Raw genomic sequence first — 26,916 nt, forward strand, 5'->3', positions numbered from 1 at the left:
ATTGTCAAAAGAAACAGCAGGAACCGAAGAATAAGAAAACTGCTGTCACAGAACTTATTTTACCGTGGGCCTATTTCAGCTTGTGATCCCTAACTCAAAAATGCTAAACTTTTGTTTATTTCAACCCAATACTTCCAGATTCCTCCTTAAAAGGAATATATGAGAAGAACATGTGAAAGTTGCCAAAGCTCCATTTTGAGAAAAGTGCCCAGGTCATTCATATCCTTTGTTCTCTCCGGTTCCACTCCCAACTCTCTGGATTTTCTCCATCGTGCTCCTTCAGGTAACTTCTATCTCGCTGCCTACTCCTCTTTTCAACTTCCTTTTCTATGTATTCTCTTCTATTAGAATGTAAACTTCTTTAGGGCAGGAACTGTTTTTCCTCTTGCTGATATTGATATTCCTTGCATTTAGTAGTAGAGTGCATAATAAGTCCTTAATAACAATTCACTTAATAGATGCGATTTATTTTTGTGGAATATTTTGTTGTATATAGGATTTTTCTTTTTGCCTCTGACCTCCTTAGTTTATGTGCCTAGCATTGGGAGCTTTGGGACAAAGTATATAGATATTTTAATTGCTTTTTTACCATAAAGTCCTGGGTTCTTAAAGAACATATCAGTCAAGCAAAAGTCAAGTCAGGTCCTATCAAGCTGGAAAGACTAAACACAAGCCAGGATAGACTATATGTCTGTCACTCAAGGACCAGACTAAGTTCAGAGAAGCTCAACATTTTGGTTACTGGGTAATGACTACAACTCACTGACACTACGTAGTAAGGATTGGACAGGGTTACTTATGGCAATGAAACCGAAGATCTTTGAAGTGTCAATTAATACCTACTGGTTGCTCAGGTACTCAACAATTATGAGGGATTCCACTTAAGTATACAGAATACTTATTTGACTATCAGAATGTAAGTGCCCAGTAGATTTTTTTTCAGTCTTTGTTTCTCCCCCAGATAATACCATGCCTAGAACTTGATTTTTTTTTTAATTATTTTATCTTTCCCAAGGTTGCTGAGCATGTGTTTACATGAGAGGAAGCAGCTATGGTATACTGGAATACTAGATTTAGAATTGGCAAGACTTGGGTTTAAATTTTGTCTCAGACACTTTTATTAGCTGTTTGACTCTAGGTAAATTTACTTAATTCTTCTCAGGCTTAGTTTCCTTCTGTAAAATGGGGATGATAACGGCACTTACATAACTGGGTTATTTTTTGCAGTTTGAATGAGATTATATATAAAGCATTTTGCAAGTGTTAAAATGCTTAAATTCTAACTATTGCTATTAAGGTAAGTCTAGAGAAGAATGAGACCTAGTCCTTGCTCTCACAGAGTTTACAGTCAAAGAATTTTGTGCAAATATCTGTTAGACAAAATGGAACTAAAGTATACAGGAGAAATGTAAAAATTGTTCAGAGTTGTGTCTTAGGAAGATTTTTGGCAGTTATGGTGAAAGATGAACTAGAAATAAAGAATCTGAAAGCAGGACAACCAGGGAGGAAGCTATTATGTGAGAAATAATAAGGACTTGAACTAGGGAGCAGTACTTGGAGTAAAAAATAAGATAACAAATGAAAAAGATGTTGCAAAGGTAGACAAAATTGACAGAACTAAAAGTACTAATCTTCCCACTGACAAAAACTGTTGAGAAAACTGAAGAACAATCTGGCAGAAATTAAGTTTGTACCAATACCTCATACCATATGACAAGATAAACTCAAAATGGATACATAACCTAGAAATGAAAGATCACAGCATGAACAAATTAGAGGAGCAAGGAAAAAATTACTTTTCTGATAACTGGATGAGAAAAAAGTTTCATGACTAAACAAGTAATAGGGAGGATCCCACAAGATAAAATGGACAATTGTGATTTTATAAAATTAAAAAGTTTTGCACAAACAAATATAATATAATAACATTTAGAAAAGAAAGTAAGGAAAAAACCTTTGGCAACAAATTTCTCTAATAAAGGTTACATTTCTAAGATATATATGTGTGTGTGTGTATATATATATATATATATATATATATATATATATACATATACACAGAACTGATTCAAATGTATGAGAGTAAGATCCTTCCGTAGTAGATCAAAAAAAAAAAAAAAAAAAGACAAAAAGTTATGAATAGACAATATTCAAAGGAAGAAATCCAAGTTTTCAACAATCATATGAAAAAATGCTAGAAATCATTAAAGAATCATAAAGAAATGCAAATTAAAGAAACTTTGAACTTCTGCCTTATACCTATTAAACTAGCAAAGATGACCCAAAAAAAGATAATAAAGGTTGGGGGGAAACAGGTGTCGTAATGGATTGATGGTGGAATTGTGAACTGGTCCAGCTATTCTAGAAAGCAGTTTGGAATCATGCCTCAAAAGCTATTAAATATCATATACTTTTTGATTCAGCTATACCATTACTAGGTGTATATCCCAAAGAAATTAAAGAAGGAAGAAAAGGGCCTGTATATAAAAAAAATTGTAATATTTCTTTTTATGATAGCCAAAATTTGATGCTAGTAATTTGGTTTTTTCTTTCCTTCTTCTGATCAAATTAACCAAAGGTTTATCTATTTTGTTGTTTTTTTTTTTTAATAAAACCAACTCTGCATTTTATTTATTAGTTCAATAGTTTTCTTAGTTTCTATTTTGTTAATCTCTCTTTTGAGTTTCAGAATTTTTTATTTGGTATTTAATTAGGGGATTTTAATTTGTTCTTTTTCTAGTTTCTTTTAGTTGCATGGCCCCTTCATTGATCTCCTCTTTCTCTATTTTATTTATGCAGTTGTCTAGAGATATAAAATTTTCCCAAAGCAGCTTTGGCTACATCCCATAAATTTTGGTATGTTTGGTATAGTCTCATTATTGCCATTCTCTTGAATGAAATTATGAATTATTTCTGTGATTTGTTGTTTGACCCACTCATTCTTTAGAATTGTATTATTTATTTTCTAATTAGTTTTTAGTCTATCTTTCCCTGGCCCTTTATTGAATGATTTTTATTGTATTATGGTTTGAAAAGGAAGCATTTATTATTTCTGTCTTTCTGCATCTAATACGTGGTTATTTTTTGTGTGTGTGTAGATGCCACGTACTGCCAAGAAAAAGGTGTATTCCTTCTGTTCCTATTCAATTTTCTCCATAGGTCTATCATATCTAGGTTTTCTAGGATCCTATTTACCTCTCTGGTTTCTTTCTTGTTTATTTTGTGGTTTAGATCTATCTGATGTTGAGAAGAGAGGGTTGAGATCTCCCTTCTAGAATACTTTTGCTGTGTATTTCTTCTTGTAATTGGCTTAAAATCTCTAGAAATTTGCATGCTCTCATAGTAGCAAAAATTTGGGAACTCAGAAAGTGCCCACCTATCAGAGAATGGCAAAGGAAAAATTATGGCATATGAATATAATAGAATATTACTATGCCATAAAATATGAAAATAATAATTTTAGAAGAAAGGTGGGAAGATCTTTATGAATTGATTGATGAAGAACAAAGTGAGCACCACTAGAAGAATGTATGCAATGATAACATTATAGATAAAAATAACTCTGAAAGATTTTAGAACTTTGATTGACAACCATTCTGGAGAGCAATATGGAACCATGCCCAAAGGGCTAACAAACTAAACAGTGTCTCTACTGGGCCTGTATGCCATAGAGAGCATAAAAAAAGGAAAAAGACCTGCATGTGTAAGAATGTTTTTGGCAGCCCTTTTTGAGTGGCAAGAAACTGGAAACTGAATGGATGCCCATTAGTTGGGGAATGGCTGAATAAATTGTGGTATATGAATGTTATGGAATATTATTGTTCTATAAGAAACTATCAGCAGGATGATTTTAGAAAGGCCCGAACAGACTTATATGAACTGATGCTGAGTGAAATAAGCAGAGCCAAAATAACATTGTACATGGCAACAACAAGATTATACAATCATCAATTCTGATGGATGTGGCTCTCTTCAACAGTGAGGTGATTCAGGCCAGTTGTGAGAGCCTTCTATACCCAAAGAGAGGACTGTGGGAACTGAGTGTACATCACAACATAGTATTTTCACTTTTGCTTTTATTTTTTTTCTCATTTTTTTCCTTTTTGATTGATTTTTCTTATGTAGCATGATAATTGAGAAAATATGTATAGAAGAATTGCACATGTTTAACAAATATTGGATTACTTCCCATCTATGGGAAGGGGTAGGGGAAAGGGAGAGAGAAAAAAAATTAGAACACAAGGTTTTACAAGGGTGAATGTTAAAAACTATGCATGTTTTGAAAATAAAAAGCTTTATTTAAAAAAAAAACTTTGATCAAATTAATGATAAAACATGAGTCCAAAAACATAAAGATAAAACATGTCATTCACTCCTGCCAGAGAGGTGATGAACTTAATTATAGGAAAAGATCATACATCTTTGGACACAGGTAATGTGACATTTTGTTTTGCCAGATTATATAGCTATGTGTTTTAGTTTGGAAGCTTATTTTCTAAAAATTGTTCAATGGGAGAAGAGTATAGTGGAAGGTACAGATTATTTTTTTAAAGTGTTACTTAGAAAAAAGATAATTTATTTTTAAAATAAATAAATATAGAAAAAAAAGGAAAACAACCCAATACAAGATAGTTTTGCAAAATATATAGAAAGTAAATTTATTTTGGGGGGAGAAGGGGAGAATACTAACAGCTAAGAAGATCAAGAAAGGTTTCCTGTAAGAGGATGTAGCTAAGATATATTTTAAATATGTGAGAGTCATTTGTATAGAGATAATTGAATCCATAATAATTGAACCCATGAAAGCTGATTAAGTCACCAAGAGAGCTATTGTAGTGAAATAAAAGGACATAGGAAATATTTCTAGAGTGTACCTACACAAAAGAGATAATAACAGCAGCAGCAGTTAGTATTTGTGTCACTTTGAGGTTTGTAAAGGGTTTTACAAACAATGGGGGGCAGCTAGGTGGCGCAGTGGATAGAGCACCAGCCCTGAAGTCAGGAGGAACTGAGTTCAAATCTGATCTCAGACACTTAACACTTCCTAGCTGTGTGACCCTGGGCAAGTCACTTAACCCCAGCCTCAGGGGGGGAAAAAAGAAAAAGAAAAAAAAACCTACAAATAATGTTTTATTTTATCCTCATACAACCCTATTATTTATTTATTTAAATACACTTTGCTTTATGAATTATGTTGGGAGAGAAAAATCAGAATAAAAAGGAAAAACATGGGAGACAACACACACACACAGAAAAAAATGAACATAACATGTGATGATTTACATTCAATCTCCATAGTTCTTTTCCTGGATGCAGATGTTATTTTCTGTCCAAGTCTATGGATCACTGAACCATTGAAAAGAACCAAGTCTTTCATAGCTAATCATTTCGTATTTTTGCTGTTATTGTATACAACGTATTCCTGGTTCCGCTTGTTTCACTCAACATCAGTTCATGTAAATCTTTCCAGGCCTTTCTAAAATCAGCTTGTTCTTCATTTTTTATAGAACAATAATATTCCATTACCTTCATATGCCACAAGTTGTTCAGCTATTCCCCAATTGATGAGCATCTACTCATTTTCCAATTCTTTATTACTACAAAAAGAGCTACTATGAACATTTTTGCACATGTAAGTCCTTTTCCCTTTTAGTGCCATTGTTGGGTCAAAGGATATGCCCAGTTTGATAGCCCTTTGGGTATAGTTCCAAATTGCTCTCCAGAATGGCATATAGCTTTATTATTATCCCCATTTCACAAATGAGAAAACTGACTTGACAGAGATGAAGTGATTTACTTAAGGTCTTTTGCTAGTGTCTGAGGCAGGATTTCAGCTTCCTGACTTTAAGCAGCTGGGGGCACAGTGGATAAAATATTGAACCTGGAATCAGGAAGACTCATCTTCATGAGTTCAAATGCAGCCCTAGACACTTACTGTCTGTGTGACCCTGAACACAGGGATATTCTTTCATCCTGTTCCTTATGTGTAATATGAGTTGGGAAAGGAGGTGTCAAGTCACTTCATTATCTTCGCCAAGAAAACCCTAAATGGGTCAGAGAGTCGGATGTAACTTAAAAATGACTTAACAACAATTTCCTAACTCTAGGTCCAACATTCTATTCTAGGAGATGGGACGTGGATCATGAATGATAGTCCAGTAAAGGAAACTGAAAAGCATCAGTCAGAAAGGTAAGAGGAGGATCACTAAAACTTATGAAGAGGTGAAAGTGTCAAGTGGAATAGAGAGAACACTGACTAAGAAAAGGATAGGAGATTTAAAAATCATTGATAATTTTGGAAAGAGAAGTTTCAGGAGTAATTTACAAGTGAAAGGCATTTTTCTAAGCTTTTTCTAAGCATTTGGCAGTCAAAGGAAGATGGTTGGTTGAGAAGATAGAAGAAATAGAGATGTTAGAAGGAGGGGTGGATTTGGGGGTAGGGATATGAGTTCCAGCTTGGATTTGCTGTATATGCAACTAGCAGGGCATCCAAGAAGATATGGGACGAGAGCTCAGGGGAATAGTTCTTAGATAAAGAATCTTCTTCCTAGAGGTACTAATCAAAGCGACAGGAGTAGATGAGACCAATAGGGGATAATCTAGAGAAAAAAAGAGAACTAGAGCATGGATATAGCCTTAGAAGACTACCCTGCTTAGGAGGAGGATGAAGAGCTATGGAGAAGTACTATTTTGGGTTGGGAGAATCAAGGAAGGCTTCATGGTCAAAGTGTCTTCTAAACTGGTTCTTGTGCTTTTTCTTATCCTTGATATGACTTAATATAGGCTAGGCAATCAATAGATGCTTAATATATACCCATAGCACCTGAATAATGGACTGATAGATGCTGTCCCAGGTATGTACCTTAGGGTCCCCTTCAGGCTCAGAGGGCTAGAGCCAGATTATCTTCTTCCAGATACCCAACCACAAGGCCCCTTGTAGCATAGTGGCCCCTTTAAAAGTTTAAATGAAGAGTTCAAGGAGAACAGCAGTTTGGTAAAATGTTTATTCCCAAGAGCAGCAGCTGATAGATAACTCAGGGCATGAACTCCTACCGAGGAGCTGCCTGGAGCAGAGCCTGAGGCCCCCCCCAAAACCTATCTCCAGCCCAGAAGACTGGCTTCTGTAGGAATCAGACACCCTACAAAAGAGGGAGGGGATCAGACACAGCTGAAGGGGCATAGTGACCCAACACAGGAAGGGGCTATTTGAGGATGGATCTTCTGGAGCAGGTAGCAGGCCCAGGTCAGGCTCCGTAAAGGATATCTGTGGCAATGGTCAAAAATCCCTGAAGAAACAAAAATCTTTCAGTCAATGAAATGGAGAAGAGGTTCTCTAGTCACATTCTCCTAAGTTCTCAGTGCCTCCGAATTTAGAGGTAAAAGACCTGAGTTTCAATCCCTGGGGGATAGTGGGCAGCTGGGTGGTGCAATAGATGGAGCACCAGGCTGGAGTCAGGAAATTGTTGATGACTTGCATCAGTCATATCCAATTCTCCATGATCCCATTTGGAGTTTTCTTGGCAAAGATACTGGAGCCATTTCCTTCTCCAGCTTTACAAGTGGGGAAACTGAGGCAAATAGGATTAAGTGACTTGTCCAGGGTCATATAGCTAATTGGAGTCCAATGTTAGATTTGAACTCAGATCCTCCTGACTCCAGGCCCAGCACTCTATCCCCTACATCACCTAGCTGCCCAGGGCTTGAATTCAAATCAAGTTTCAGTTACTAGTTGGATGACCCTGGGTCAGTCATTTAACTTTACCTTAGTTTCCTCATCTGTAAAATGAGCTGGAGAAGGAAATGACAGATTACACCAGTCACCTAATAAGGGGACTGAATTGATACCTGTATGGTGTTGGGCAAGTGGGATTGAACAAGAGGGCAGTCCCAACTCTAGCTCTTAGCAGGGTGGTCACAGGGTTACCCAGTGGCCCTTCAAAGGAGCAGCACTTCAGTGGCTCTTCACACCAGAAGCAGGAAGGCCCCTGGTACATTGTAGTTTCCACCCTCTCCTTCAGGACTGGCACTCTACACTTCCCTTCCCCCCCAAGTAATGATGGGGGATGGAGTGGGATCACCCAGCATCCACTGGAAAATTTCCCATAGCAAAGAACTAACTGTATCTCATGGCAGTCCATCCCACTCACAGGGCTGCTTATTTATCAAAGTCTCCCTCATACTTGGCTCCTACACCCTGATAACAAGACTAGGCCTCCTCATGTTCCTGGAGGTTTCTTTCTGAGTGAGAGAACCAGAACATGAGAGAAAGAAAAGAACATCGTACTCCAAGCTGATGGTGTGTCAAAAACTAGAAGGGAACGTGTGAATCAAACAGAATGCTACAGATAGAAGGAGCTTTTGAATGGAGAGAGACCTGAAAACAGAGGATTAAAGGGAAATTTAGAACAGAAGGCCCGAAGTGTCAGAGTCCAGAGGGTTCTTAGGGATGTGAATGCAACCTTTTCATTTTACAGATGAGGAAAAGGAAGCTCAGAAAGGAAAAGACGCTTACCCCAAGTCATTCAAGCCATGAAGGGGTAAACCTGAAGTCAAAGCAGAGGGGGCTGGGCAAAGATGAGTGTCAGCAAGTAAAGGCGTTGGTCCTTTACTATACAGTGCGGTGAACCGCCCCCTTCCCCAGACTGAAGAGGGAGGGAAGATGAGTCGAGGGGAAGGAGGAAAACAGGAGGAATACAGATGGAAATATAACGGGGGAGGAGGAAGAAATGATGAGGATGCTCTGGAAATATTACTGATCCCTGTGATGCAGGAACTGGGAAGGGGGTTAAGCCTGTACCCACCTCTTGGATGTTGATGACTGGATCATGAAGGCTGGTATTGAACAGAGTGGGCAGAGGGTAGCCTTTGTTGAATTTTCCTGGGGTAAAAGTATAAAGTTTTTTCTTTTCTCTAATCTCAACCCGGAGCCTTGTATCCATTAAACCCAATTAAAATCTACCTGAGTTCTGCCATCTATCCATGTAGTCTCTAACCTCAATGCCTTCTTGGCATGAGAATATAGAAGCAGATTCTCTGTAATGGGAGAGCTACACCTACACCTCTGGTCAGTTATGTTCCCCCATCTTTCTTTCCTTCTTTTTCTTCAGTGATTTTCCATCCCTCCATCTCTAATCCCTCTCCACCCCTGCTCCCTGAGGGAGGCACTTGCAAGACAAGTGACTTGGGCAAGAATGCCAGCCATTGAGCCACCAAGTGACACTGAGCAAGGCACATTCATCTGTAAAATGGGATTGCTAAACTCTGATTGGTCTCTCCTCCCAAGATTGTGGGAGTGAGAACAGATGTGAGGATTGATTCTAGTCCCTTGCCTTGCTCTCTCCAGGGACAAAATTCCAAATGTGGTTTGGGATTATTTCTATTATTATTTATTAACATCTTCCTGGAATAGGGAAGCTATTGGGGGTAGAGGAGGGAACTCACTGTTGATCTGAGGCAGTATGGCTGACTTCAGGGCAACGTCCATCAAATTCTTCAGTTTGTTAACCTGGGAAGATGGAAAGATATGAGAGGCCATGGGAGAAAGGACCAAAGAATGGGGTGAAATGAAGTGCAAGAAATGGAGGTAGAATGCAAGAGCAATGGGATGGGTTAAACAGTCCCTTTCAAGTTAAACAGTCTACATTCTGAGGGCTCTTCCAGCTCTGACTTTCTATGAGCTAGGAGAAGATAGGGAAAGTAGAGAAGCAGGAGAAGAAGAAGGGGTATACAGGGGCTATATCCTGCCCCCAACCCATCAGGCCTAATATTGTTCCAACTCCCTCCCTTGACTAGCTGTAGGAGAAACTTCAGAAACATAATCTTTCCCTACTTCCCCAGGGAGAAAATGCCAAGAGAGACCTGGATGTGTGGCAGTGTTTGCATCCGTGCTAGACCTGAGGAATTAAGGGGGTAACCATAGGTCCTCCTATGGCACATAAGGCACTTACCGAGAAGTTCTTCACTTCTGAGTGAACCAGGGACAGGCCACAGCTGTAGGAAGAGGGAAAGGGAGAGAGCCTGCTCTATATCCCAGACTTGTAGGAGTGCTAGGGTCTCATCTTGAGGTGGGGCAAGACAAATAGGATGGACACCCTCTGCTTCCCAATCCCAATCCAGCTTATTCTTCTCTCCCATTGTGAAGCACCTTAGAATACCCCATCTACCTCCCCACTCTTCCACCTGCATCCCCACCAAAACCTGGAACCACCCCCTTCAGGAATAGGGGAACCACCTAACCATGGAGAAAATAGAGAGAACTCACTCAGTCATTGTCAGATTGGCCCCAATATTCTTTCCAGAAACAAAGACCTGGGCTGTGATGTTGGCATCCTGTCAAGGAGATCCTAGTTCAAAACCCGGCCCCTCCCCAAGTGTCCCTAGCCCCTGCCCCTTCCCACACCAGCCAAGTGGATTCCACAAAGAAGTAAATTCAGTGGAAGTCATATTCCTCTTGGGCAGGGCTTCTTAACTTTTTTTTTTTTCTGTCATTGGACCCCTTTAACAATCTGGTGAAACCAGACACTTAAAATAATATATATAGGATTGATGTTTTGAATTATAGCTATCCATGATAAATGTGGAAATATGTTTAAAGGAATTACACATGTTTAACCTATATTGGATTACTTGCAGTCTGGGGGAAGATGGAGGTGGGGAAGGAGGGAGAATAATTTGGAACAATTTGGAAAATTTGGAACTATCTTTGCATGTATTTTGAAAAATAAAAGCTATTATTATACTTCTACTCCAGGGATTCAGCCCAATCCAGGAATGGAGGACTGGCCCTGGGGCAGTGAAGCTATTATTATAATTTTTAAAGGAAAAAATACTGCTATCAATTTTTTTTTAAGTTCACAAATTTCAGTTTAAGAATTTCTACTTTAGTTGGGATAGTGGATAGAGCACCAGCCCTGAAGTCAGGAGGACCTGAGTTCAAATCTCCTCTCAGACACCTAACACTTCCTAGCTGTGTGACCCTGGGGAGTCACTTAACCCCCATTGCCTCAGCAAAAAATAATTCTACTCTAGGAATTCAGCCCAACCCAGGAATGGAAGACTAATCCTGGGACAGAGAAGGTGAGCAGCACAGAAGAGCCCAAACCAGTCCCTCCATGGCCTCTTCTCCTTGTTCTCTTCCACATATTCTTCCCCTCCCCCATGAAATTTCCTGACCCCTCCTCTCCTTCTCTTCACACACTACCCAGTCTTCAGCCCCCAGATTCCCCATTTCACTTCATCCAGGAGAGAACACTACTCAAGTCCTAAAGAAGCTCTCTCTTCCCAGAATTCCTGCAGCTTTCATAGCCTGAAACTTATCATCTATGACTCCTCTCCATTTTGTCTTGACCTTGATTCATTTCCTGTGTGTGAATCTTGTTGTCTTAATTAATCTGTGCTGGAGAAAATGCCCTGGACAGAGAAATGGTGGGGGAAAAGGGAGGCAGTGTGATACACTGGAAAGAGCTTTGGTTCTGAATTCAGATCTTGTCTGCATCCTAACTGCTTGTGTATGACTATACTCAAGTCACTTGAATCTCCCTGAGTCTCACTTTTCTGATCCATAAAATAAAGGATTTTGAAGAAAGGACTTCTAAGGATCCTATGACTCATCCTATAATCCATTGAAATTGGGAAAATTTCCACCCTGTTACTTTCCACTCTGGACCTCAGTTTTTTCATCTGTAAAATGAGAGAATTGGGCTAGATGTTTTCCAAAACCTTCTAGTTCTCACACTCTTATATTCGAAGAGCCCTGTTATTACTGCCATTTTGTGGTCCAAGTTCCCCTGAGTTCTAATATTCTAAGGTATAAGGTCCTTTCTGTTTCTATATTCAGATCCCCATTCCAATATCAATACATACATACTTGTTAAGTCAATAAGCCTCTGAATTGTGCACACAGAGGAGGCTCAAAAGATAGTATGGAACTAAACTGGCAGCCCCTGAGATTCCGGTGTGTCCTTTGTCACAGGCAGAGAGCCTGGGCCTTTGGCCTGGGCCTACGACCGAGGGCACAGGACAGCTTCCTAAGGGCCTGGCATCTCCCTTGGATCTCAAGGAAGCTACAGGACACTGGTTCAGGGTCTTGGAGTTATCTGGGAGTCCCACCCCTCGGCAACCATGAGCCAAGAGCAGGGAAGGAAAGCCTGCCCAAGGCTAAGGCTGAGCGAGAAACCAATACACGGGGTCAGCCTGTAAAAGGGAGGCCCACGTCCCCAGAGGCTGGGGCCTACTCACAACATGCAGCAGGAAGACCGGTACTTCTGAGGATCTTTTGGGCTGAACGAAGGCCTGCACTGCCCCAGGAAACATCAAATGCAGAGAGCCGGACTGAGTCCACACTCGGGGGGGATGTCTAGCAAAGATCTTCAGGACCACTGGTGTGTTTGGGAATTGCTTCTGGAGCTGGATGTGGGTACAGAGATGGAAGAGGAGACAAGCAGGTTAATAAGCTCTAACATTTGGAGAGATGTGTAGGAAGGGAGCTCACAGTGAGCTTGCCCTCCCCTTCTACCCTATCCTAGGGGCCATAGGAAGCCATTGCTAGGGGGCGGGAGTGGGACAGGGACAGCACTCACAGGCAGTTTGTCTTTGGTGCTCCTAAACACCCCACTCAAGGGGAGAGAATGAACCCCCTGGAATTTACATGGCGGGGCACGTGGTCCTCAGGGTGCTGCTCGCTCTTGATCTTGGTTAGAAAAGCTCTAAACTCAGTTCCAATCTCAGCTCTGCTTCTTACTGACTGAGCGAGCTTGGGCAAGTAACTCTCTCTAGACCTGGGTTTTCTCCTCTGTAAAGGAAGGGGGCAGACTAGATGATCTTCAGGTCCCTTCCAGCTCCAAGTTCTGCGATGCTATGATCCAAAAGAATGAAACTCTAATCGTCAGAACCCGAGATTTGATTTCTGGGAAGCAGTTTCCAGAGCCCCTTAAGCAGTGTCAGCAGTGGGGAACAGAAAACTGTATCATACTGCATCTTATTATTACGGATGCTTTGGGAAGAATAGGTCTGAATCTATGATTTTATCAGGGAGGCGAATGCTGTATGTATATTTTCTTCACTTTCAGCCCTCTTCTAACAGTCTTAGTTACTTGGGAACTGAGCTATTAAGTAGTTTGTCCAAAGCTGGACATTCAGCATATGAACAAATAAATAAATGGGGGGGGGGGACATTGTCAGGTCAATTCCTACCTTGGGTTTGATTTTAAAACATTGTGGATACAGATCTGGATTTGATGTCAAGAAAACTGAAATCAAATCCTATCTTTGACAACAGTTTTGAAAGCTTGGGCAAGTTCCTAAATCTCAGTTTCCTCATCTGTAAAATGGGGATGATAATAATGTCTATAATAGCCCCTTCATAATGAAGTTCATATGACATAACTTCTCCAAATGACTTAAGTACCATTCAAATTCCAGTCATTGTTAGCCTGGTGCTAGGGGCCGAATATTGTGCTATTCTCCCCTGAAGGTGCTACCTAAATACTCATTCCCTTCCCCCACCCCAAATAATAAAGGTCAGACACTCCCATCCTCACCCCCTGCTCATCCTGTATAATAAGAGCTGGTGTTCAGACTAATTCCTATGTCCTGGGTTTCTTACTGCTGTGATCAATTGTAAGTTGTTGTTCAGTCAGTCAGTCATTTTACAGAATTAGGAAACTAAGGCGGTCAGGATTAAGTGAGTAACCCAGCCAGTAAGATTTGAACCCAGGTCTTCCTGAGTCCCGCTGGGCCTCGTGTTCTACCCCCTGTGCCAGCTGCTTCTGCAAAGGAAGCAGAGTGGTCTAGTGGATAAAGCACTGGACTGAAGGAGAGGAAGACCTGGGTTTGAATGTTGGGCACTGGACTAGCTGTATGACCTAGGCAAGTCCGTTAACCTCTCTGAACCTCAGTTTTCTTATCTGGACTAGGGAATAATTACAGCACCAACCTCGCCCAATCAGGAGCACTCCATACATGTGAGTATTAATATCTCAAATAGGGCCGCTAGGGGGCGCAGTGGACAGAGCACCAGCCCTGAAGTCAGGAGGACCCGAGTTCAAATTTGTCTCAGACACTTAACATTTCCTAGCTGTGTGACCCTGGGCAAGTCATTTAACCCCAATTGCCTCGGAAAAAAGAAGCTTACCCTCCAACAGGAGGATACTCCTTTTAAATATATAATAAAGTTATCATATAGCTTTCTTTTTCCCTCCTTTTTTCTCCCCCCCCCCCATTAAACACAAATATATACCGATTGAGAGATACGTTAAACCAGCCTATTCATCAGTTCTTATCTGCACATTATTGGCATATTTTCGCCCCATTAGGCTGGGAGCTTTGAGAGTAAGAAAACTTTCCCCCTTTATCTCCCACTTCAGTTCCAGGCCCGAGGTTGTGTGATAAATGCTTGCTGATTGATCTTTCATATCCAATAGGCTCAGCTCCTCTGGATAAATAATGGGGGTTTCCCGAACGTAAGACCACAGAAAGAAACAAACTTGGGGGAGAATTCCCTGCGGCTAGCGTGCGTGTGGGCCGCACAGTCACGTTTCCGGACCTAAGTGAGATACGGGGATGTGGGGGAACAGTTTCTGTTTCCAGCCTGAGAAATAAAACAGATGCCCTTACCTCAGGCGCGAAGGATTTGAAGCTCCCGGTGTTGAGACGGGTGGCAAAGCTTTGGGGTATCTGGAAAGACGGAGAAAGATCCTACATTCAGCCGCCAGCCAGCTGTCACTCACGTTCCCCTAACCCCTCCCACCCTCCAAGTCCCATCTAAAGTCCCGCCTTCGGCAAGAAGCCTTTCCAAAATGTCCCCTAATCTTGGGGCCTTCCTTCAGAGGCCACCCTTCGTTTGTCCTGTTTGCATGTCATCTCCCTCGTTGGTCTGAGAGCGTCACCAGCGCTTATCACTAGGTTTAGAAGAGCTTTCCTAAACTGACTATTGTTACTGCCAGCGTAGTCCCACCTCCACTCTTGGCCCCAACTTCAGCTAGCTGTCATTCATATTACTCTAGCTCCGCCTATTTCTGCCTGATTTTACCTCCAAACTTAGCCCCGCCCTTATTTCCTTCTAGTCCCGCCCTTCTTCCCAATACTAGGCTCTGTATCGGATAGATGCAGCTTGGGTTCCACCGTGTGTGTCACTCATGTTCCTCCCATCAATCCTTAGCTCCGCCCCCAACTATTTTAGCTGTCATTCAATCCTCTCTAGCCCCGCCCTCTTGCCTTGCTATCTGTGAGGTTCCAGGACAGCGCCCCCGCCCTGTAATAAATTAAGGCCGCGGTGTTGGGCACGAAGTCGGAAACACCCAAGACCAGCATCCGGTCAGTCAGTTCCGGGAGCGAGAATGGAGCGGGGGATTCTGGAGCTTCCAGGTGGTCGAGCGCGCTGTAGAATTCACTCTGGGAGGGGAGAAACAATGGGGAGGAGAAAGGAAGGAAAGGACAGGGAGACTGAGTAGGGAACATTCCAAAGTGTCCAATGGAGCCGTCTGGGGGAAAGTCTACTCCCATTGAGCCGTTCTCTTGCTGGGCGCATCCCCTTCTCTGGCGTCATTTTGCTTCTCGGTGAAATAAAGCTAATTGTCCCTGATCGTGTAAAATGCTGAAACCCGAGCAATAACAGTAGTGGAGAAAATGTAAAGTGTCTAAGGACCACAGACTCGGAGTCCAGAGGGGTCTGAGCGGGCAGTGAGTCATCACTCCCCCGGGCAGAGAGCTCCCCTCACTACCCCGTGCAGAGAGCTCCCCTCACTATCCGGGCAGAGAGCTCCCCTCACTACCCCGTGCAGAGAGCTCCCCTCACTACCCGTGCAGAGAGCTCCCCTCACTACCGGTGCAGAGAGCTCCCCTCACTACCGGTGCAGAGAGCTCCCCTCACTACCCCGTGCAGAGAGCTCCCCTCACTACCGGTGCAGAGAGCTCCCCTCACTACCCGTGCAGAGAGCTCCCCTCACTACCCCGTGCAGAGAGCTCCCCTCACTACCCCGTGCAGAGAGCTCCCCTCACTACCCGTGCAGAGAGCTCCCCTCACTACCCCGTGCAGAGAGCTCCCCTCACTACCCCGTGCAGAGAGCTCCCCTCATTACCGATGCAGAGAGCTCCCCTCACTACCCGTGCAGAGAGCTCCCCTCACTACCGGTGCAGAGAGCTCCCCTCACTACCCGTGCAGAGAGCTCCCCTCACTATCCGGGCAGAGAGCTCCCCTCACTACCCCGTGCAGAGAGCTCCCCTCACTACCCCCGTGCAGAGAGCTCCCCTCATTACCGATGCAGAGAGCTCCCCTCACTACCCGTGCAGAGAGCTCCCCTCACTACCGGTGCAGAGAGCTCCCCTCACTACCCGTGCAGAGAGCTCCCCTCACTATCCGGGCAGAGAGCTCCCCTCACTACCCCGTGCAGAGAGCTCCCCTCACTACCCCGTGCAGAGAGCTCCCCTCATTACCGATGCAGAGAGCTCCCCTCACTACCCGTGCAGAGAGCTCCCCTCACTACCGGTGCAGAGAGCTCCCCTCACTACCCGTGCAGAGAGCTCCCCTCACTACCCCGTGCAGAGAGCTCCCCTCACTACCCGTGCAGAGAGCTCCCCTCACTACCGGTGCAGAGAGCTCCCCTCACTACCGGTGCAGAGAGCTCCCCTCACTACCGGTGCAGAGAGCTCCCCTCACTACCCGTGCAGAGAGCTCCCCTCACTATCCGGGCAGAGAGCTCCCCTCACTACCCCGTGCAGAGAGCTCCCCTCACTACCCGTGCAGAGAGCTCCCCTCCGTGCAGAGAGCTCCCCTCACTACCGGTGCAGAGAGCTCCCCTCACTACCGGTGCAAGAGAGCTCCCCTCACTACCGGTGCAGAGAGCTCCCCTCACTACCCCGTGCAGAGAGCTCCCCTCACTACCGGTGCAGAGAGCTCCCCTCACTATCCGGGCAGAGAGCTCCCCTCACTACCCGTGCAGAGAGCTCCGTGTCTTTCCTCCAGTGCGTCAGCGCACCAGGGCTTATAGCATTCCAGCAAGTTAGAGCTGGAAGAGATCTTAGGGCAAAGAATTTAGATCAGAACTGGGAGGGATTCTGATCCAGCCCCTTATTTTATTCGTTTAAAAATTTTTATTTATGTTATTTATTATAGAATTAGGGTTTTAGGGTGCTCGGACCCCACTAAAGAGAGTATTCCTGTGTTTTTTGATGGGACAATAAAAGGTATTCTTGGGAAAGGAAAGCTCAGAAGACAAAGCACTAGCCTGGGAGATCCCCATATGCTACAGATTTGCTGTGGAATCTCGGGTTATTCCGGGATTGTGTCTGGCTTCTTGCCATCTGCAAAATGGGAACAGTATCTTGGGCCTCTCAGAGAGGATGTGGAGGAAAGTGTGACGCTTTGCAGAAAGGGGACATGGGGAAGAAGAGTCAGAGGTTGGAAGGAGAGCGGAGGATGATAATGATAGAAGGAAGGTGGAGAGAGCAAGGAAAGGCGAAAGGAGGATCGGGAGAGGTATGAAAAGAATAGGAAGGATGGGGGAAGGAAAGGAGAGTGAAGATGATGGGAAGAGAGGTTACCTTAAAGTCCACTTCAATGCTGTTGTTTGTAATCACTGGCGCTGCCACTATTGAATAATCAAAGTCTGCGAGGGAGTTTATATGGCTGTATTCTGGGAATCAGAGCAAGAAGGAAGCGTCCTGGGATCCCAAATCCCAGCCCATCTGGTACTTCCACCTACAGCTCCCGTCTCTCTCTCCAACCTCCCTTCCCACATGCAGGTTCCCGGTGCCTCCTGACCTGGGACTTCATGCAGTTTTCTTTCCAGAGTCGCTATCACCTTCCTTATCCCGTCACACGCCTAGACAAGGAGAACGGTTGGGGAGTTGGAGAAAGGGGAACATCTTAGGAAGTTTGACTGTGAGATAGATAGCTTCACTGACTCTACCCCTCCTTGCCATCGGTTCCTGCCTGGACACTTGATCTGGCTCCTTCTGTCCACAGAACCCATCCCCAGAACTCTGAACTCGGGGTTTTTACATTCAGTTCTTCTTCATATAGCACCTTTCCCATCTGGAGGGCAGGGCAGGGGCAGGAGTGGGGTAGTGAATAGGTAAACAGAGAGGACCCTGGAGATGAGGGAAGGTGTGACCGGACATTGGCAGAGAGCAATAACAAATAGCAGTGATTCCTACTTTGTTACCTTAAAGTTTACAAAACACTTTTCTAAATATTGCCCTCTTTTGGTCTTCACAAAGTCCCTTTAAGTGTTCTATCTATCTTCCTGCCTTTCAGTGTCTTCTCTGTGCATCTTCTTGGCTCCTTTCTACCCCTCATCCCTCTTCCTCTCTCTGTCTGCTCTCTCTCCGCTTCTTTGTCTTTGTCTCTTCTCTCTGTCTCTGTTTCTCTGCCTATCTCTTTGTCTTTCCCTTTGTCTCCCTGTCTTTTATTTCTCTGTTTGTCTACCTCTCTCTCCTTCTCTCTCTTTGATTCTGTGTCTGCTTGCTTTTTCTCTCATTCTGTCTCTATATCCTTCCTTCCATCTCTCTTCCCTCTCTCTCTGTCTCTCTCTGTCTCTCTCTTTCATTTTGTCTCTGTCTCCTTCCTCCTATCTCTCTCTGTCTCTCTCTGTTTCTCTTTCCTTTATCTCCTACTCTCTGTATCTTTGTCACTCTGTCTCTGCCCCTCTCTGTCTCTGCTTTCTCTCTCTCTCTTACTCTCTCTATGCCTCTGTATTCTTTACTTCTCTTCTCTCTCTTTCTGTATTTGTCTCACTCTGTCTCTGTAGATTCTCTATAATTACTTATATGATCAGGTGGTCTCTTTCTTCCCTAGTTTCCCTTCCTCTTTTAGAATGTAAGTGTATGGGGACAGCTAGGTGGCGCAGTGGATAGAGCACCAGCCCTGAAGTCAGGAGGACCTGAATCCAAATCTGGCCTCATACACTTAACGCTTCCTAGCTGTTACAAGTCACTTAACCCGATTGCCTCAGGGGAAAAAAAAAGTAGGTATCATTGGTGTTGCCTTTTTGTCTTCATATTCCTATTTCCCAGCTCAGGACTTTGCTGAATAAATTGGTTGTTGAATTAAATTGCTGATTTTACAAAGGCAGCCACAGGCCCTGAAGTTTTCACTAGTGATATCAATTATTAATTGGAAAAGCTTGCTTTTGTGCTAACTGCCTTTCCATAGAGGTAACAAAAGCAAAAGCATTTCCCAGACAAACTAGGCAAGTCCCATGGGGATTGGGTGAGGCTTGGGAGAAGGAGCAGGCCTTAGAAAGGGGACAAGATTGAAAAGGAAGGAAAACGAAGGTGGGCACTTAGATGAGGAAAAAAGAAAATGGGAGAGAGGTCTACAGATGAGAGGGGAAGGAGCTTGGGCTGTCAAAAGGATAGTCTTGGGGAGGAGGAAGGGCTTGAGGTGGTTTTGTGGTGGGGTTGCAGTAGAACCTCACCTTACTGTCCAATGCCTGTCGAATGGAATTCTTCGCAGATCCAATGAAGAGCTTATACATCCAGCTATGAGGAGGGAAGAAATGATAGTGTGAGCCTGACACCCTCTCCCTGTCCTGGGACAGCCCCCCAGCCTCGTCCTTACCTGCTTCTCCCTTGGAAGTTGATATCCACGCTCTTAGTTTGGAATCTGCAGTTTGCAAGGCTCAGGGATAGTCGTCTAGTAGCATTCCATCCCACCTCCACTACTGCGTTCAGCATCATGCCCTTTAATTTCAGGTTGATTTTTTCGTTGTCATGTCTGCAAAGTGGGACAGAACGGGAAAGGTGAGGGAGGCAGCTGGCAGTTAGAAATACCTCGGAAGTAATCCCACTCGTGGCCGCCAGAGAGCAGCAGCTGCCCACAAGGCAGCTAACTAAGGGCTTCACTCCAATTTGAGGCTGCCAGGTTCTCACAGGAAACAATCTGTAGGATCTCTGGCCTTGCACCAGCCCTCACTGATAACGGCTCTGAGTGGAAGAGATGATGAGACACAAGCTGGACCCTGAAGGCCGGACAGAATTTGGCCAAAGCACGTAAAAAGACATGAAACGCCTTAAAGGTCCTTTGGCCCTTCTCTCTAAAATGATGGGATTTGATCAGATGATTTCTAATGTCTCTTTCTTTCAATTATTAATCCACACGAACCCAACTCCAGAACCATAGAGAGAGTTCAGAGGCAGGCTTTGGGAAGCTTAGGAATTCCCAGGGCAAAGGAAGATGTGAGTGAAAAAGCCTGGGCCTTGAATCCAGAATACTGTTGTTAAAATTTTGGGTCCGCCACTTATTTAATGTGTGACTTTAGTCATGAGTTCCTCTTTCTAAGTTTGTGTTATCTCCTGTGATCATCTTTTAAACAGGAGGTAGGAGAGAAGGAGGGGAGAAATTGGACGAGATGATTCCTAGTCCACAGAATAAAAAGTCTACTCTTTGAGGATTGGAAGTCTCTGATGGGGGAATTAGGCATAGGTCTGTCATCAGGAAAAGGAAGTATTAAGGACAAAAGTAGGAGTAGGGATTGGAGTGACTCAGCTCAGCCCTCCACAACACCCCTCCAAAGTACTTACATGAATGATACCTTCATAGACCAGTCACCCTGGACTTCAACATCTGTAGGTCCCACGGACAGATTGAGCTTTGAGCTGGGAACCAATACAATCGAAGATTCCCCAAAACTTATGTCCTTTATCTGCACCCTGTAGGAAAGTACCAGCTGAAGTTCACTTCCTTGGCCCAGCCCCTCCCAAAGGGTCCCCCCCATCCCTCAGCCTCAATCATTAACAAACCCTTTCCTGGGACATCTCCTAGGGAGAGCATTTGAGGCCATAAGTATTTTGAGTTATCATAGAAGGAAGAACATTGAAGATCCTTAGAATAGGGAACACAGAATATCATAAATAAAACTCTAGACATTATTATTTAGGCCAGATTCCCATTTCCTAGAGAAGGGAAGGGATATAAAGCTAGTTAATGGCAGTAAGAGGAGTATAATCCAGGAATTTTGTCAGGGAAAGAGGAGTGGGGAATAAGCATTTATATAGTGCCTACTACGCACCAAGCATGGCAATAAGCCCTTCACAAATATCACCTCATTTAATTTTGACAACTAAAACTGGAGTACTCTGGCCTTGAATTTCAAAATCCTATTGTTTGATATTGTAGAAAGATTGCTTTCAGATGACTTTAGTTTCTTCATTTGTAAAATAGAGAGGGGAGATGAAAAAGATGATCAGAATTTACATGTGTATAGTACTTTAAGGTTTGTAAAGCATTCCCTTCTCCCTTCTCAATAACTCTACGTGGGTAGATAGCCTTATCTTATTATGCCTATTTTACAGATAAGGAAACTGAGGTTATTTTACTTGTCCACAATCACACAAAAAAATGGAGGAGGTTGACTAATTTCAGCAGCTTCCTATTATATCACTTTGCCTAAGTAAGAACTTCTCTGTTTAAAAGTTCCTTCCAACTGTGATATTTTTTAGTTTTTAATCAAAGCCTAGAGTATTTAGGAGAAATGTCAGGGAGGGGGAAGCAAGGTAACTAAGGACAAAATCAGATATCCATGGAAGGATTTGAGTGGAGTGAAGGAGAAGGCTGGGAGATCAGGAAAGGATGAGATTAAAGGGAACAGTTGGTGGGAAGGCTCTTGATTTTCATCCCTCTTACCCTGTCATTGAATACGTCATAGTCCCCATTATGGGCACTCTTTGGGTGCCCTTATAGTCTGGGATGGGCATTTTCATCAGAGTCGACTTCAGAAACTTCATCCCAACCTGCTTCCCTGCAATAGAAACCATTAGAACCGTCACCTCTTCTTCACCTGCCCAGCACCATAGCTTCCTCACCCATTGTGGAGCACTAACCATAGTCCAGGCCTTTCTTGGTGATCTTCACTTTTATTCCAGGATTTATTGCCTCCGTTTGTACCCCCAACAACACCAGTAGAAGCCACAGCATCTTCAGGTTTCTCCAGACCTTATTGTGGAAAAGATTGAACATCAGCCAGTGGAGTCAGACAGTTAATTAACAAATATTTTTGCATTTTGTGAAAATAAACCTGGGCTCCCAAAGTTATCTTAGTAGAGTAAGACTTTTGGCAGATCCCACCAAGTTGGAAAGCTATTGGGCACACACAACGGGCTGTTGTGTGACTAGCTTTGCTGTCGTAATTGGATAGAGGAAGCATGTCATCTCATCAGGGGAAGGGAGCAGGGCATTGCTCCATGATGAGCAGGGAAAGAAAAAGAGATGGGAGTTGGACTTTGAAGAGTAAGTGGGATTTGGTGAAGAAGGAAGACCATATTCTAAACTGAGGGGTACAGCCTGAACAAAGGATGGAGGTTCAAAAATGAAAGAAATGTTCAGGGACATCCCTACCCCACAGACTGACAGATCACAGTATTCTACATATACTCTGTTTTGTACTCTCCTGTTGGAGAGAACCTGTTATTTAAAGTCCTTCCCTGTCTTCCCTTTTCAGCCATGTTTCCCAAAATTTCTCTCATCGACTTCAAATTGTACTGCTCTGTCCCTTATTCTCGTCCCTCTTGCCCTTTCCCACACCAGACTTTTACCCCAATTCTATCATATTTCTATGTTGAAAACTCCCTCCTTCCTTTAATATATCAATTACTTGGTCAAAAAACATTTACTGAGCATCTATTATGTGTCAGCCACTGGGCTAGGAGTTGGATATAAGACAAAACTGAGACAATCCCCGCTCTTGAGGAGCATCTGTTCTACTGAGTAAGGTGAAAAGTGGAAAGTTCCCACTTCCTCCTGGAAGTCTTTCCTGATTGCTCATGACTATAAATGATTCCTCTTTTCCTAAATGTTGATTCCAATACCCCTGCTTGATTTCTCCTTTTTTAAACTCTAACTCCCACAATGTTCATCTACGTACATGGCTTGTGCGAGGACTCTAGCTAGATAAAAGTCCTTGCCTTGAATCCCAAAGAACTGAGTTCAAGTTGACTTGTTAGTGAAAAAAGCCATTTTCCCTTCCTGAGTTTTGATTTTTCTCATCTGTAAAATGAGCATAATAATCCATGGATTCCCTGCCTCACAGATTTCCTCTGTAAGAAAAGTACTTTGTAAAAACTTAAAGACCTTGTTATTGTACAGAAATGAGAACTTTTATGATCCAGGGCAGAGTTTAGGTAGCACTGTTCAAGGAAACACCTTCCTATATCCCAGTGCAAAGGGCCCTGCACACAGAAGGTGCTTAATAAGCGCTTAGAGAATTTGGTTGAAATCTTTTTCTTTCTGTATTAGTTCTTTGTGCATTGAATGCTCTACTCCCACCTCCATCAACCTACTTTGAGAGTAAAGGTATCAGAGTGCTTTGAAAGTCCTTTCTAGGGCCCTCTGCCTGTGTCTGGGTCATACCCTGGGGAGACTTGGCCCAGAGTCTGCCTGTAGAATTTATCTTAGCTAGTCTAGCACAAAGAGGGTCTGGGGAAGAAAACTGAACTAAAGGCCAAGCTGTTCAAAAGAGGGCTTAACCTTTTATAGCATTCCGTCCCTATGCAAACTACCCATTAAGATCCCAAGACATTTTCCCTCTTCTGTTGGGCTAGTGGAGCTCTCTCCCCACCACCTGTTATTGGTTGCAGTCGGTCTAGATGAGAATGGCAAACCCTTGCCCTCCCTTGCCTCCACACATAGATACACACATACCCAGACTTACTCACAAGAGGCCCAGCCCTCCACCCTAGGCTTAGCAAGAGCTTCCCCTTCTCCTTACCTTGGACCGTTTCAGAAAGAGAACAGGAGTCTGCTTTCTGGCCCTTGGGTTATATAGAGGAGTTATGTGGAATGACAAGAAGTTGAGGGGTAGGTTGGAAAGACAGGATGTGATAATAAGGAAGTGAAAGGGAGGCTGAGCAAAAGAGCAGAGACCAAAAAAAGTGGGATGAGGGTAAGCTCATGCCACTGGATGAACTTTAGCCCTAGCCCTACTAGGCAAATCAGCCTTCAGATAAAGATCTTCTTACCTCCATTCTCTACTCTATCTTCAATCTGTCCTTCACACATTGCTAAGATTTTTTCTTAGTTTCAGGTCTGATCCCATCATTCAACTCAAAATCTTTCCATGACCTTATCATATATAAGTATAAACTTATTTTCTTGGCATTCAATGCCTTCTACAGTCTAGCAATATTCTATTGCTCTGGCCTTTATTATCTTTTGTGATTTCTTTCTGCTTATTTCAACATTCTAGCTACATTCCAGTGAAGATAAGAGTCCTCTAATTGTAGAAATATGTATAGAAGAATTGTACATATTTACCATATATTGGATTATTTGTCATCTAGGAGAGAGTAGGGAGGAGGGGAGGAAAATTTGGAACACAATGTTTTACAAGGGTCAATGTTGAAACATTATCTATGTTGGAGAATGGTTGGTTAAATAGTGGTATATGAGTGTTATAGAATGTTATTGTTCTGTAAGAAATGACCAGCAGGATGAATACAGAGAGGCCTGGAGAGACTTACATGAACTGATGCTAAGTGAAACGAGCAGAACTAGGAGATCATTATACTTCAAAAATGAAACTGTATGAAGATGTATGCTGATGGAAGTGGATATCTTCAACCTAGAGAAGAGCTAATCCAATTCCAATTGATCAATGATGGGCAGAATCAGCTACATCCAGAAAAGGAACACTGGGAAATGAGTGTAAACTGTGAGCATTTTTGTTTTTCTTCCCAGGTTATCTTTACCTTCTGAATCCAATTCTTCCTGTGCAACAAGAAATTTAGTTCTCACACATATATTGTATCTAGGATATGCTATAACATATTTAACATGTATAAGACTTCCTGCCATCTAAGGGAGGGGGTGGAGGGAAGGAAGGGAAAAATCATAACAGAAGTGAGTACAAGGGATAATGTTGTAGAAAATTACTCATGCATATCTTCTGTCAATAAAAAGTTATAATTATTTAAAAAAAAAGAAAAATTATCCATACATATGTTTTGAAAACAAAAAGCTTTAATTAAAAAAAAAAAAAGATGGAGTCTTCTTTGTTCCTTATTCTTAGCATATTCTCCTTTCCTATACTGGAATGTTCTCCTTTCCTGTCTCCATCTCATCATATTGAATGTAAATAACAATCAATTCTGCTTTGGCTAGAAATTCTGAGGGTCTTCCCCTCCCAGATCCCAATACCTCAATTACCTCAATTCTTTATTGAGTGTAAAGCATTGTTCTAGGCTTTCAGGATACAAAATGAAACAGCTCTGGTCCCTGGAGAACTTATCTGCTGGTAGGGAAATGATACCCAGATAAAGAAATGGAATTTTTAATGACTGAAAGGGTGAACATTGACTGGGGATGAATCTCAAGGAATGCACTTTAGTGGAGCCGTGGAGGAAGATAAGTTTTCAGATGTGTGGGAGATAGGGGTTCAGATGGGGCCTGGGTGGTGCTGGTGGCTGTGCTGGTGGTGGAGGGCTGATTCAGCTTGTGGGAAGCCATAAAGGCTGGAGATGGAATGCCAAGAATGAGGAGCAAAGAGGACTCCATCTTAGCTGGCATGTAGTATTCATGAAGGGAATAATATGAATTAAGTCAGGAAAAATAAAGTACGTAGAAAGTCAGGAAAGTAGGTAAGAAGGCCTGAGATGTGATCTCAGAGTAATCTGTATTTTGTCCTAGAGGCAATAAGGAACCACTAAAGATTTTTGAGCAGGAGATTAATATGACCAGGCTTCCAAACCAACTGGGAGATACTATAATAGTTGGAACAATTTTTTCAATGAATTTCATTGGAATGGGTACTATAGGTACAGTAGTCAAGGATGCTACTACACATTCCCATTTTATACATGAGAAAACAAAAAAGATATGGGTTCTTTTTGCCCTTAGCAATGTGAACCTGTGAGAGATCTCTTTCATGTCTTTCATGTTTCTAAGATCAATATACTTTCTACTATGCCTACTGCTATGCTGGCATTATCCTATCTAGGCAAGAGATAATGAGGTCCCGAACTGAAGAAGCAGCTTGGTCCTTAGAGAGAAGGGACAGATGCAAGAACTATTGTGGAAGTAGAATTAACAATTTGTTAACTGATTGGATATGGGTGGCAAGGAAGAAGGGAAAGTCAAGGATGATTCCAAGGAAAAGTAGGAAGTTGGTACAGAAAGTTTCCTTCAAATTGAGTGGATGCCCATCAGTTGGGGAATGGCTGAATAAGTTATGGTACATGAATGTTATGGAATATTATTGTTCTCTAAGAAATGAGCAGCAGGATGATTTCAGAAAGGCCTGGAGAGACTTACATGAACTGATGCTGAGTAAAGTGAATAGAACCAAGACAACATCATATACATCAACAAGAAGATTATGTGACAATCATCTCTAATGGAAGTGGCTCTTTTCAATAATGGAGAAAAACATCTGCAACCAGAGAGAGGATTGTGGGGACTGAATATGGTTTACAACATAATATTTTCACCTTTTTGTTGTTATTTGCTTGCTTTTTTTTTCATTTTTTCCTTTTTGATCTGATTTTTCTTGTGCAGCATGATAAATGTGGAAATATGTATAGAAGAATTGCACATGTTTAATATATATATTGGATTACTTGCTCTCTAGGGGAGGATTTTGCAAAGTAAATGTTGAAAACTGTCTTTGCATATATTTTGAAAATAAAAAACCATTATTTTAAAAATAATCAATAAATAAAGTTTCAGGATCTAACACAAAATTGACTTTTTTTATTGAGGTTGGGGTTAAGTGACTTGCCCAGGGTCACACAGCTAGGAAGTGTTAAGTGTCTGAGACATATTTGAACTCGGGTCCTCCTGAATTCAGGTCCTCCTGAATTCAGGCTTGGTGCTCTATCCACTGTGCCACCTAGCTGCCCCAAAATTGACTCTATGTAATAAAAATTCAAATGGTCATTTTATGAATGAATGAGGTCCAGGGTAGAGTTATACTGTAAGGTAGAAGT

At 42.6% G+C, this 26,916-nt stretch overlaps 1 protein-coding gene across 1 annotated transcript; it reads right to left on the bottom strand.

The window, feature by feature from the left end:
* Window positions 1–6,992: 6,992 nt before the first annotated feature.
* LOC141557318 (bactericidal permeability-increasing protein-like) lies at window positions 6,993–23,973 on the bottom strand. The gene is made up of 16 exons (XM_074292807.1): window positions 23,953–23,973; window positions 21,820–21,931; window positions 21,623–21,737; window positions 20,521–20,649; window positions 19,559–19,714; window positions 19,416–19,479; window positions 17,759–17,819; window positions 17,539–17,630; window positions 15,214–15,390; window positions 14,614–14,673; window positions 12,238–12,405; window positions 10,262–10,329; window positions 9,948–9,990; window positions 9,442–9,505; window positions 8,802–8,878; window positions 6,993–7,286 (listed from the first exon to the last, which is right to left on the bottom strand). Exons 1-16 carry the CDS (start codon window positions 23,956–23,958, stop codon window positions 7,245–7,247), a joined length of 1,434 nt encoding a protein of 477 aa, XP_074148908.1. The 5' UTR covers window positions 23,959–23,973; the 3' UTR covers window positions 6,993–7,244.
* Between the last annotated feature and the right edge of the window lie 2,943 nt (window positions 23,974–26,916).

Source organism: Sminthopsis crassicaudata, chromosome 2, assembly GCF_048593235.1.
Source record: "Sminthopsis crassicaudata isolate SCR6 chromosome 2, ASM4859323v1, whole genome shotgun sequence".
NCBI lineage: Eukaryota > Metazoa > Chordata > Mammalia > Dasyuromorphia > Dasyuridae > Sminthopsis > Sminthopsis crassicaudata.